This window comes from Rhagoletis pomonella, unplaced genomic scaffold (assembly GCF_013731165.1).
Source record: "Rhagoletis pomonella isolate Grant_MI unplaced genomic scaffold, Rhpom_1.0 Rhpom_scaffold_00011, whole genome shotgun sequence".
Lineage (NCBI taxonomy): Eukaryota > Metazoa > Arthropoda > Insecta > Diptera > Tephritidae > Rhagoletis > Rhagoletis pomonella.
Window position 1 is genome coordinate 12850133 of NW_023458565.1, and position 14690 is coordinate 12864822.

General features: G+C 37.5%; 1 protein-coding gene across 1 annotated transcript; it reads right to left on the reverse strand.

The window, feature by feature from the left end:
* Positions 1 to 2915: 2915 nt before the first annotated feature.
* LOC118747163 (supervillin-like) lies at positions 2916 to 14519 on the reverse strand. The gene is made up of 8 exons (XM_036481151.1): positions 14502 to 14519; positions 9977 to 10118; positions 7618 to 8164; positions 7326 to 7483; positions 5235 to 7250; positions 5052 to 5168; positions 4846 to 4976; positions 2916 to 3268 (listed from the first exon to the last, which is right to left on the reverse strand). Exons 1-8 carry the CDS (start codon positions 14517 to 14519, stop codon positions 3029 to 3031), a joined length of 3369 nt encoding a protein of 1122 aa, XP_036337044.1. The 3' UTR covers positions 2916 to 3028.
* Between the last annotated feature and the right edge of the window lie 171 nt (positions 14520 to 14690).

Consider the following 14690-nt stretch of genomic DNA (forward strand, 5'->3'; position numbering starts at 1 on the left):
ATAATTTTAAACGCAGGTGGCAACCCTATTAAATAAATATATCCTTACTGCACATCCAGAGGCCAAGCCCATTCATTTGACACCTCATTTTTAAAAATCGGGAGAACGGTGTAAATATTACAATTTTAAACGCAGGTGGCAACCCTATTAAAAAATATATCATTGCTGCACATCCAGAGGCCAAGGCCTTTCATTTGACACCACATTTTTGAAAATCGGGAGAACGGTGTAAATATCATAATTTTAAACGCAGGTGGCAACCCTATTAAAAAAAGATATCCCTACTGCACATACAGAGACCAAACCCTTTCATTCGACACCTCATTTTTGAAAATCGGGAGAACGGTGTAAATATTATAATTTTATACGCAGGTGGCAACCCTATTAAAAAAATATATCCTTACTGCACATCCAGAGGCCAAGCCCATTCATTTGACACCTCATTTTTGAAAATCGGGAGAATGGTGTAAATATAATTTTAAACGCAGTAGGCAACCCTAATAAAAAAATGTATCCTTACTGTACATCCAGAGGCCAAGCCCTTTCATTTGACACCTCATTTTTAAAAATCGGAAGAGCAGTGTAAGTATCAATTTGAAATGCTTTTTTATTATAAATTCTAAATATTTTTAGTTTGTTTTAGTTTCGAACGGGATGGCAACGCTATTAGAAATTATTTGGCGAAAAATCAATGTGATTTTTAATGATATTTTGAAATAAAACGTTAAATAAAATTTTTACCAAATGGTTTTTTGTTTCGAACTCTGAAGTTTTGACTTATTTCGGTACATTTACAATAAAATAAATAACCTATAAACAATCAAATTTCTTTACAAAATTCCTACATTCATCTTCAGAAAAAAAAAAACGGTACCAATTAACACTTTTATTACTATCCATCAACTCTCCAGCTAAAAATCAAAGGGTGCCTCTATTTGTAGCCACCACTGTAATTTATCATTCAAATCAGCCTAAAAGCATGCCACGTTACGTAGCACATGCCGTTTGGCTAGCTGGAAAAATTTCGCATTTTCTACCAGGCGCGCAAAATCGAGCGGCAGGTTGCTCCCGCAACAATGTTGCTGGCAACATGTTTCGCTGCGGTCTGGAGCAACATTTGTAGCTGAGATTAAGCGCAACATGCTGCTTATGACATTTCTGCTTATTTTTGCTGCGAATTGTTGTTCTCTTGCATGAATTTGGATTGTAGTGAGAAAATTCGAGTTTTTTCGAAAAATTGTGTATACTTACCACTCAAAGCAACACAAGGGCGGCAATAAATACAAATAGGACCATGTAGTATTTATTGGGAAATCAACTTTATTGAAGTTTTTACTATGCAGTAGGCGGAGGCCACAAATCTTGCATTGCTCGTGAACGCAATAACTAATTAATATCAGCTAATAACAAAAAAAAAAGTTAAGCAAAATTAATGTATGTATGTGTGTATAATTAACTTATAAAATTAATATGTAAAATTATAATTAAAATAATAAAATTATTAAAATAATTTGAACTAAATTTCGGGGCATACATATGTACATATTTAACACAATAGTTGTATAACATAAAAAAACTAATACATACAAAAAAGCACACACACAGCTGTAAGAACGTGGAGGTGTGTAACATAATTTAAGCGACTTGAAAATTGAGGTTAGTATAAATGTTTACATAATTTATTTCACAAACAATTGTAGCCGGTATAACATTTTTTAATGTTAACTATACAATAAAAGATTTAAAAATATTTCATGAAATTATGTACAATTGAATATAATTTAATTAAAAATATATGCATTATGTAATGTTTATATAAGAATAAAATATAATGGTATTTTTATTAAACGTTGCTTAATAAATTTTTTTAATGGATTGTTGCGGCTTTTTTTTTATTTTTTTCTATAACTTTTTTGTGTGTTAAAGCGAAAAACTCAGTTTTTTTTTTGCAAAATGGTAGAAGCGCAATTATTTTAGTTTTGTTAAAAAGTTGTAAAAATTATTGCATAAGCCTGAAAATTTACCTGATGGCGTATGCAAAAATTAGTTTTTTAGCATAATTATTTTAAGTTTTCTTTTTAGCTGAATGTAAAACTTGTGCAGTAGTGCTGCCTTTTTTTTGCTTGAAATGGTTAAAGACTTCAAGTGAAAAAAAAATTTTATTTTAAACTTAATTTTTTCCGCGATTCTGTGCAGATTTTTTTTCTGCTAAAATTTTATATGATCTACATTTTTATTCAATGCATTTATGTATATATCGTCCTCTGAAATCTGAAAGGCCTAACTAACGAAAATCGAAAATTCGCTTTGTGATTAATATGATGAATTTCATCGAACTTCCACATCCTTATATGCACAAAAATTATTAGTTAGTTTTTTTTTTTTTTTTGATTTCAGGAGGCGACATGTTTGTATAAAATAATTATTACGCGCAATTTTTACATCTGCTTATGTAAAATGTTATCAAAAAAGGGCCATTAGATATGTGTATAAGTGTGAGTGTGTGTGTGTGTGTGTAAACTATACTTTATATAAATACAATATTTCATTACATATTTTGTTTTGTAGTATAAATCTACGAATATAAATCGTATGATGTATGACACTTAATAGTTATTAGCAGCAAACGTGTGCATTTGCCATATTCATATGTATACATATATGGATATATAGGCAGTTGTATGCCAGTAAAATATATATGGCTAAAAATTTTATAAATATTTTAGTTCTTGTATATATGCATATATCAAAAATGATTGTGTGTGTGTGTGTTTTTTTTGTGCGTCAGCGTGCACTTTTCTATAGCATATGTTTGTATATATATATATATTGCATTACAAAAATTTAGAATTAATCGCCTTATTAGCGTTTGCGCAAGCAAATATTTCAGAATTATGCTGTTTTTCCACTTTTTGTTTTTTTTTAGTATGTATTTTTTTTTTTTTGTTTTTTAGTTTTTCCAATGCATAGTCTGTAAATTTTAACTTATTGTAGGTTTTTGGTAGCTAAAAATTTAACAAATAGAAAACTAAAACAAGCCACGCTCCTTCTTCAGATTGGTTTGCTTCCATAATGGCATTTGTTCGAATTCCGCGCTGGTCATGCCAAGCGCCGACAGAAAGTCTTCGGCATTCAGATATAATTCCAGCCGTGTTGGATCTACACCCTCGGGCAATGGACGTCCCTTCAATATGGCTAGCGGATATTCTGTTTGTGTTAATTGTTTCAAAACATCAGCAATGGGAGTGGGTTCATCGGTGCGACCATCCTGGAAAATTTGAAGAAACGAAATTTGAATATTTAATACATAAACAAATACAAAAAGTTGTGCTAAAAATAGCACTTGTTCCGGTATCGTAGGTGGTATTTATGTATATTTGAGAAGTTTCAAAAATGTCAAGCCATATCTTTTCTAGAGCAGCGTTTCTTAAACTGTGAAAAGCGTACCCTCGTGGCGTGTTGTGGAATAAGTTTGAATATGCAGTATATAATAACCATTCCCTTCGACAGTTCATTTAATACTAAAACAATACCCAATTGTAGCCAAGGAACCATCTGTAGATATTCGGAAAATTCAACATCGGCAGTAGAGTACTTTATTCACTGGTCGTTTATTTTTACGTGTCGGGTTCCAAGCCCAGCGCACAACTCATTACTGGGGGTGAAGAGTTAGTCCCTACCATGACTTAGCTTTTAGCAGAATTTGGTCTATTGAATGCATGCCCGAGAAACAGAATCTCAGCGTATTTTGCCCAATCCACAAGCAGGGCGTTCTCGCTGTTTGCGCCAATTACAACCTTATTAGCATTGCGTATAAGGCCTTATCGACGATACTGTGTGAAAAATTGAAGCCGTGCATGCACGTTATCAATGTGGAAAGTCCACCAGACTTTCACAGGTCGTCGAATCCCCGCAAAACTAATACGGCTATGTAGAGTGACGTTGAGCACAACCTTCAGCTCCGTTGAAATTGACCAGAAACTCCCCGCGCCGTTTGAGACAAAATGATGCTTTAGGCAAGGCGATTCACCCTCGTGCGATTTATTCAATCTGATGCTCGAATGCCAGATGACATTCACAACGTCAGCTTAGAAAAAGAAGCGAATGAGGTCGGTCCAGCGGTGAACGAGGACAAGACAAAGTACCTGCAGGCGGCATATCAAAAGGCTTCTCGTATTAGGATGCACGCCACTGTTGACAGTTATAACTTTGATGAAGTAAAGAGCTTTGACAACAATACGTATCAGCCCATCAGGAACTTATCCGTATGGCCAGAATCAGCCATGCGTAAAGCACCATCTGAGACAGGCGGACTATAGATAGGTCTGTAATAGTAATCATCGACAGGCAATCAACATATGCGCAAGTTTGACTCTCATGAATGGCGACATCAGAAACCCACCATAGCCCATCGAAACTTCTGGTTTGGATATTGCAGCCGGTTCAATTTCTACTTAACCAGAATGAACTTCGACATATTTAACGTATGCCCAATGTCCACTCGTACCGACTCCTCTAATGCACTTTTAGTTTACCCCGTCGAGAAGGGGAATTTCTTGGACCTACCATTAGATGATCTTGACGACAAAACTTAATGGAAACACTAATATTGGCAAAGCTCAGTAGGTTACTACAACAATAACGAGATAATTAATCTATTCTAGTCAGTCTAAGCGTCAAATAATAAAAAACACAAACAGAGCATTGATAGCTTTAAACCTTGCAATGCTGTCAACGCCATATTTGTCTCCTGCTCGGCGCATTTAATTGAGTTGTTTCTTGTGTTGAATACTTTTTTCCGTAATCAAGCAAAATATCTTAGAATTTTAACCCTTTGGAGCTTACCTGCATGTTAATTTCTTTGATATCATCGTGTTCAATCCAATCAGGGAAGAGAGCTTTAAATGCCAGCGGCTCAAGGCCAGCCCACACAACGTAACCTTTAATGTCGTGGAAGTCTTTTTCGTTATTTTCAGCTAATAACAATGAAACAAGAAGACACGGATATTAATCCCAATGGATGCGAAATAATAAAATCATTTGTGACATACCAAATTTGGCGCACCAATAAGAGACAGCGGTCTCCAAAGCAGCGCGTCGTTCAGAGATCCAACGATTCACGCCAGCGCGATTCTCGTTCGTCGGACTGCTTCGCTCCTCGGTGGTGACTGCGAAAAATGAAATGTGAAAATAAAAAGTGTAATCAGTATATATTGAGTCAATTTATTGCTTACTCTTGAGATCTTCCAGCGGCCACCAGCCCATCCACAACCATAGCATATCACCATCGTCCAGCATGAAAATCGTTGGCTGGCGTGCATTGTACAGCTGCGCTTGTGTAAAGGGGAAAGGGCTGTATAGGTCCTTGCAACGCAGCGCATACTGCAGTTCTGCGGCGCTAAACACGCCCTGCGTGCTAGAGAAGTGAAAAAGACGCGGTGTATATGCGAAATCTTTGGTTGTCTCTTTGAGTAAGCTGTGGTAAGCGTTGCTATCAAAGCCTATCAATGCCTCTGCGAACTCATCGACCTGTTTGCCCTCTTCGACGGTTTCCACACGCATCACACTCACATTATTCACAAACATGTCTTCCGGTTTCTCTGACTTCAAATGTTCTGCCGCCAGTTCGGCCAATTCGCGTGTATGCTTGGCGCTCTTGCGGCCATGCCATACATAGATCACACCCTTATCGCCATGCACGAGCAGCATTGAAGCGCGCGAACGCAGCTGACGAGCATGACAATCCACCTCGCTGAGCAGTGTTTCTTCGCGCAAATTACCGGTGATTTGGTAGAGCCGCCAAGTGTTGCGCCGCTGTAAGCAGTCCTCCTTTCGACCTCTGTGTTGGAATAGCAACTTGAAGAGGCGTATGAAGGCCGGTGTTTCATCGCCTTGCGCAACACGCTTCTGTGCACCCTTCTCCTTGTCCAGCTCTACTGTGAGCAGCGCAGCGGCGCCCTTCTCATTGGCGCTCGAGTCGTTGCCCTGCCAGCAGAAATACACACAACGATCGCGTCCCACTGTGGCGCGATTAGAGATTTTGCCACTCAACTCACGCACCGTGACGGAGATCTGATACACCCAGCGCACAATATAACTTTCGGCGGAGTAGAAGTGTCCATAGCTGCTGGCTTTAGCGTTATCGAAGTTGAATTCGTGTATTTGCCATTTGTCGATGGATTTTGTGATCACATCGAAGTGACGCATGCTATCATTGTCGTAGTAGAAGTTGCCACGCCCCAAATTGGCGTTCTCCAGCACTAGATTGGGCTCCAGGTACGGTTCGCCTTTGTAAATCCCTTTACCGTCGAGCGCTTTCACAGCGTGCACACCATTCACAAGATAATCCTTTTCGAGATCTTCGCGCTCCACTTCAGGCCAGTCGGAGAACTTCTCTTTGAAGAGTGATGTCTCCATATTTTGTGTAATTTTGCCGAGTATACACCAATCGCCGCGTTTCTCACAACGCCGCAGAAATTTATAAGAATCGCGACTGCCCACTATAGCGGCATAGTTAACGGGATTCACATAGCAGCTCGAGTAGTCCACATTGCCTGTGTCGAAGTGCTCTTGCGCCAATTTTATGGCGGCGCGCTTGGCATCCGTTGGCGCCGTCTTGCCATTCCATACATACATTTCACTACCGAAATCGAATATGATTACCTTATTTGGATCGAGCATCTCCACTTTAGGTATGCAACCCCAGTACTTTTCCATCGGCACCAAGGAGTCGTCTTGGAACTCATAAATTTTGTTCGTCTCAATGAGGCTGGCTTCGAAGAGATCATCTTCATCGGCATGGCCACAGTCGGGTATTTGATAATCGTCTGGCTTGGCGAGCAGCTCCCAAAATATATTCCAGTGCTGCTCGTTTAAGAACTTACCATCTGTTAAAATAACCTCGGCTGTGGCAGTGCAGCCGAGATCCTTATTTTCGACAATGTAGGCACAGATTTTCTTGCTGCGCGCGATTTCAATTACATTAGCGAATGACCCGACATAACGGTATAGCTGATCGCCATGGACGAGTATGAAACAGTCGCCGCGATTCACTGACTTGTAGGTGGGCTCAACCAAGCGTGTCTGCACATGCGTGCGTCCCTTGACATGCAGCAACATGAGTTTCTTGTATGGCAACCACATTTGATTTAGGGGCAGCGAAGAGGATTTCAAGGCAACCGATTTGAAGTCTTCAACGGAGGCAAGTCCGGCGATAGCCTCGGCTGCCAAGTTACTACTGCGGTGACCATCTGAAAAAGCGCAGATATGAAAGTCGTATTAATTTTAACAGTCCTAGAAGATATGGTATTCATTTTCGCACTTACATGACTCGAGTTTAATGCGTCGCATTTCACGCTCTGCCACACCAGATTTAACTTCTGTATACTCGGAGGCGATATCAGTGCGTTCGGCCAAACTTTTCAACGGGTTGCGTGCTGCTCGTCTACCCTTTGGCCCCTGGATGGCACGCTTTGTAACCAAACTGTAAGCAGAGAAGGAACGAATTTTGATGAACTGAAACTAATTTTGAATTTTGACTTATTCGTATTTATTTCTCTCCGAAAAGCATAGAAAAACATTAAATGCCGAAACACACACCCGTCAGCTAATACTCACCGCTGTGTCGCCTTGATGCTATCAAAGTCGAAATCCTTCAATTCGGCATCCTCGCCAATCACACTGGTCTGTATGGGAGCTGCCGGTTTCTTTGATACAAAGAATTTCTCGAACGTCTCCTCATCGTCCATCTTTGGCACTGCAACGCGGGTACCGAGTGCTGCTGTAGCAGCTGCACTTTTTGTATTCGCCTTATTTTTGGTATCCTTTTCATTGCAACGCCCGGCATCGGAGTCGGAATCAGAGTTAGAGCTCGAGTTCGATGTTTCACCATTGCGTCGTTCAGCTGTTACACTGAGGCTACGTTGCAGGAAACTATGATGTCCGTTGGTACCACCATTGGTGGCACCGCCATTTGTATTGCTTGTCACCATCATCGATGGACTCTTGGCGAGTCCAAGTTGTGGTTGATTGGCGCTGAGTACCACTTGCATTGGACATTTTTTGGGTTCAGCATTTGGACCGCGTTCAAATTGCAACTCAATTGGCGATTGTGCCTTTTTCTGGAGGCGACCAGCGACTGTGAATTTCGATGCATCCGATTGCTCTGCGGAAAGGAATGCACAATAATATAATAGATAAAAACAAGTGCCATAACAGATTAGAAAGTGAAAGATGAGAATGGAAAGGTATAAATAGCTGGGACAAGAAGTGAGTAGAATATGTTGCTCGGAGGTCTTCAACCTTCCATTCATATTTCGGAAGCCAAGTTCTCATACTTCACCAGCGTTTGGTCTGGTCGGGTTAACAGGTACCTCTAGTGACGAAATTCCATCGAGGAAATCACTTAGCAAATCTGAAACGAAGTTTCGAGTGCTCTTTCAATTCCATGACAGAGAACGCTAATACTCACGATGAAGACAACGACACTTGACGAAACCTCACAGTGATCTTGCGCTTAAGCTTCAATGGTATACGACCACACGTTGGTTCTATGAACCCAGGTCCTCGGGAAAAAATGTTTTAGAACAATCACCTGAGAACGGTCACAAAACACTAGCCCAGTCATGCCTGGCGCAGGGCACTTGCGTATGGAATTCTGCCAACATTGGGCATGACTGCACTAGTCAGTGTTAAATTTTCTTCTTGAAACAGAGTTCCAATTTTTACTTGAGGAAAAGTATATCGTTACCTTAATCCTTTCAGTACAAAAAGTCCCGACCGGAACTTTCCGCAACCGAGATTTTGTCGACAGTGCCAAAACGAGTTCTTGCATGGAAATCTCTTCCGGCGCTTAATAGATTTTCTTAACAATGTTCTCACCCAAAACAATCAGAGACAATCTCTCAACAGAGAGACAGAGAGGCAATCTCTCAACAACGGTCATTCTTCGCCTGGACGGGCACTACTACGCTATATCTTGCCAGGTAGATTTTCTATAGTAAAAGAGTAACCTTGTCGGGCAGAGGATAGGTTGCCCGAAACAAGTTTATCTTCTTAGAAAGGGGACTGGATCCAGAATACTTAGATAGTAATTTGCCTTTGAGATTATCACTTTTGGTGTTGGGAAGATTTCCTTAATTGAGATGCTTTTTAGCAGCGCCTGGACTGGCTGTATCCTACAAAATCCTACCGGAGTAATCAATCCTGTTGCCGACAAGATTTTTACTGACAAAGGTTTTTCTTGATATCGCCATGACAAGCTCTGGCACATGGCAACCATACAATAATAAATTATCAGGGCACTGGGTATTTTCTCCGAAGCTAGGCTTTCTCCACCAGAGATTAGACTGGCTGTAGCATACAAGCACGCATCAGAGATTTTCATTTCTGCAGCTGGAAAGATTCTAGCAACTGATCCTGGAACTGGCTAGATATTCCTGATAACGATTTCCTTGTCACTACCATTAGAAGCTCTGACAAGCGACTGCGATACAATGGTAAACTATCAAGGTGCTAGGTATCTTTTCAAAATCTAAATCACCGCTAGAATTACAGGAATGGCCCAGTCTTACATTTTACATTAGGGATTGTATAGGAATTCTGATTAGTAATTCGACAGTTCATTAAACGGAAGCTGTGCAGAATCACTGGATAGTGACTACATAGAGCGAGCGTTAGGCTTGTGTCTACCGCCTCGATAGTTTTCCTAGTCAGGTGCTAGACGAAAGAACGCAAATCTGACCAGCGCCTGTACAAAATCGAGATTTATTTCCGCCAGGGATTCCGAAAAAATTTAAAGATGGATACTATAATTTGAGCATAGTTAAGTCCAGGGCCTAAACTGACTTTTTATGCTCAGTGACATTGATCCATGACCATAATGAACCAAAGAGTGATGAGCGAAATAAATAAGCAATCGAAAAAAGTAGTTAAATTATGTTTTTTTTTGTACTATTTGCAAATGTTTAACACATACCGATGCGATCTTTCCACTTCTCCGAAGATGTTTTCAATTTGCCCAAACGATCTGAAACTTTACCACCTTCCAAGCAGGTAGGTATAAGAGGCGAGTGCGGCAGTGGCTTGTCCGACAGTGAGTGCGCCAGAGAAAGTGATTCCTGAAAAAATAAAAAATAATCCAAGGTCAATTGGTGTGCAAAGAATTGGTAACTAAAAATTCGAATATGTTAACTTAAACTATTTAATTTTAGTTTGCATATTTACGGCATAAAAACGATGAAAAAAAGTTAAAACTGGCTGTTTGAAGCTTTCGCTAAATACGAGTATGTGACTAATCAAATCTGAAGTGAAAATCAATAAAAAGCAATGACTCATAGAATGCGCTTATAAAAATAATAAATTTATTATTCCTGGAACTGTATCAATGGACGGCATAATGGCATGCTAATCGAATAAAAGTTAATATGTAGTAGCTGTATGTCAAAGAAGAAGATAATTAAAAACAAAGCACTTGTTTTAACAAAGGAATTGTTGAAGTTTTATTAGCTTCAATAAATATAACATACTGACCAAATAAATATTAGAAAATCAAAATGTTAAATACATAAATGATAAGTAGGTACATGCATATATACACAAATATGTATTTATATACACCTGACCAGCGTAATTTTTTTGCGTAATTATCGCGTGGGTAGACCCAGTGACCCAAAATTGTCACTGTCGTTTTTTCACCAGACCAAATTTGAAATTTCGTGATTTCAAATTAGAAATGTTGGCAATAACAAATTCGGTTGCAGAAATGGACAGTGTAAAGGCGTAATTAAAAATAATCACTAGAAATATTTATTGCTACGCCAATATGTACACATGGACGAATATTTACATACATACATACGTACATAAGTATACTTTTGTACCCTGTGGGAAAAAAAGAATTCTCAGAAATCAACTGGACATCAACATTACCAATATTAAAAAAAAATTCAACACGTGATCATTTGTTTGAGTCACTATACGTACAGTTTTATTTTTATATAAAAATACCGTCCAAGCTTTAACAAAAGCCATATATGTATATCACTGTTACAAAACTTTAGGAAATTCAACGAATTTCATCAAAGTTTCAACTTTTTTATTTGAATCTTCGGAACATTTTGGGTATGCAGTTTTATATAGCTCATACAATTTTGAATGAAGTGCAAGTTTCAAACGGCAAAAAAATCCCGTTGATATTTGAGATTTTTTTTTTTGGTAACGGATTTTTGCACTTTTTTCCATATAAGCATGAATTTCTTATAAAATAAAACGCGAGATACCGTAAGCAACAAATTTTCGAAAAATCAACGGCAGTTTTTTTAAGTTGCACTTGTTATATAAAAAAAAATTGAAAAAATAGGCAATAGCCTAGAATTGTATGGGCTATAAAACAACGGTATACCCAAAAATGTTATAAAGAGTCAGATTAAAAATTAGAAGTTTTGATTTTCCTAAATTTTGTATAAAGTGCGAAACTGTGATTTATATGTTTTTGGGTAAAGCTTGGATAATAATTTTAAAGAAAAAAAAACAAAAAAAAAATTTGCACGAAAAACATTACGGATATTAAAAAAAAAAATTGAGTCACTCATATATTCGAAACAAAGCCGTTAATTTGCCACAGTCATAAAAACCGGTGCACACTATTCAGGCAATTCTAGGTTTACACCTTTGCTGAGATACTACAAGTTCAGTACTTTCTAGTTTCTTTGTCTAGATTTTTCTTACAGGGTGCATTAGCTGTACAACCAAGTTCACATACAGGCAAATCAATCATTTCCATTTTTGCTATTAAATGCGCACTTTTATCGTGAATTAGAGACCCCTAATGGGTTTTCCCATTTGCATTTTTTTATTGCTATTTTTATTTTCATATTTTTATAGGCCCAGTTTTGTGTTTTGCGTTCGTAAATCTCGTAAATCCATACGTTCACATGAACATATAAATTTACATATGTAAATATGGTATTAGTCCTTATATGGACCGACTGACTTGGCGTCTGCTCGTTTCGTGCGCAGTGACAACCTTTAGCCTCACTGCACCTCATCTTTTCTGCAATTATTGAAACTGAATATTGCAATTGCAATGAAGGAAAAAATATATATTTAAACATTATAGCACACTTGCAACATCATTTCTGTGTTCGTATGGAAAAGTAGCTTATGTCGAAAGGTTGGCTTTAGTAAAAATCGGCATTCGCAGCATACGATTGCGAATGACTTACGGGCGCTAAGCCGTTAAACAACTTTTAGCAAATAAACGTGCAAGAAATAGTTCCGATACTAGCAAGTCAATATTCTTTTTAAGTCTCATCAAAAAATTCCTTGTCGTTTAAAAAATAAAGGGAATGCCGCATTATACTAAAGCCGGCCTTTCGACATAAGCTACTTTTCCATACGAACACAGATTTATTACAATAACTTTGTTGTAATTTACATAGCAAATTGCAGTTGGCAGCACGTACATATTAAACCAAATTTGAGCTGTCTATTTTTGGTAAACGTTTCATTACGTAAACAAATATTTTTAATTGCTGATGGCAATAGATCGTTTATGGTTGTGCGGTGACATTGAAAACATTCGAACAAATTAGTGTAAATATGTGTAAGCATGTGTGTAGATATTTATGTATGCAGTTGATTATGTTTATCAATATTTTATTCACTGATTTAGTTAAGGGTTTGCTTGGATAGCTCTTCAAACTTAAATAACAATTTTAATTTTTCATGTCAAAAATTTTTAATATCGAGTATCTTTCTTTGTTTAGTATCACAAATTTTGATGTTTGCGTGATCGTGTGGTTTGATAAAAAGCTGCATAGGCATTTTCTTTATTTTTACCATTTTTTCTTTAAAATGGCTCATTCTTCAAAATTAAAAGTAGAGTCTCCCTGCGATACCTACAATTCGAAAAACAAGCTTGAATCTTAAAAAAAAGAATATGCCTGTTTAAGCGAAGTGGGGTGTATGTAAACAAGAGTTAGCCGTACACAGTCTAAAGTATTTCTTCAAGGCAATTTCGAAAATACATTTTTTTTGGTCGAACCGAGGGGTCGCCTTTTAATATTTTGCATTTTTAATTTTTTCATGTATGTAGGTACATTTGGTAATAAAAAATATTTTTTTAAATAGTTCTACTGAAGATATCAATCTACTTCCTTACCAAAAGTTTTATGATTTTTGGAGGGGTTCCATTTTTTTAACATAAGGGTGGTACGTTAAGGTGATAAGAACTGAGGTTAATGAACTTTGGAATAATTAAACAACTATCTCCTCGAGACAAGATAATTGATGTACAACACTGACGAAAAATGTAAAAAGGCCAAAAGAAAAAATTTAAATTTCCTTCGACACGAAATACTTCCTTATCAGAAGTTGTATACCTTTGGCGAGCTTTAATAAACTGACATTAGGGTGGTAGGAACTAAGATCTGATGCGTAAGTACTAGATCAGGATAGCTGAGGTCAACGAACTTTGAACAAAAACAATCTCTCCTTGACACAAAAACCCCGGTAAATCATACTTCTCGATCATAGACTCGACTGTAAATGCCGAAGACATGTCGAAAAATGTTAAATGTCCCCCCTAACTTTGGCGAAAAAAAAATTTTAAATGACCTTCTAAACTACTTTAGATTCAGGGGCGTATGACGAAATTTTTTCTTCTGGTACGGTCTAATGTACTCATGCACATACATACACATATGCATACACTGGCGGTCAAAAATGGATTAATGGTAGTTTGCTTTTAATATTTACAATGTTTTTCAAGCAAAATTTAATTAATTTCAGAAATGCTTGAAATTTCAATATTTCGAAATTTAAGGACGCTAATTTACTTAAAATGTATACACCCCGGCTTATCATGTAGCGGTAGCTTTCGGAAAGGTGGAAAACATATATTTAATACTTGCGCCGGGTATTTAATGTTCGGCTCCGCCCGAACTTAGACTTTCTTACTTGTTTGATCTCAAAATAAAAAAAATAGCGGAATATTTTTTTCTGTATAGAACAATCCTAAGGGGGTGAGAGCATAAAAATTCCGACTTCACTTTTTCCACATGCATTTTTGGACCACCCTAGTGTACATATTCATACATATTTGAAATTTACATACGGATTTTCCATACTCATTGGTTTTTCTTCTGGGTACACCAAACAAAAAAAAACGCGACGACACCTCTTTTTTTGACTGAACCAAAAGAAAAAACTTAGAAAAATATTTTTTTTGTTGGTTTTCTAATGCAAAATAGGCACTTAAATAATAAGCAAAAGTATTGTGAGACTATCGAAAAGCGTTCATTTGACTTTGGGAGTGTTTATTTGAGTTCGAGAGTATAGTTTTTTTCATTATTTGTATGATGTTTCAAGTTTTGCGATTTTATTGTAAAATCTCAAAATGCGAACAAGTTTGTCGGTCGGAGTCAATTGGAATTAATACTAGGAAGAATAGCTAGCTTTTACTCAATGATAAAAATCATACCCAAGGCATTAATAATTACCACTTTAACCTTCTCCATGTCCCTTGAAGTATATTCAAAAAAATTTTACACACAATTTTTAATCACTTTTCACATTTAATAATGTCAATCAACGCGTAAAACTGGCGGCAAAAAAATTGTTGCAATCCCTTTCGACAGTGATCAGCGTTGAAGATGCGTTGACGCCACGGGACGGAAAGTCCCAAGCAC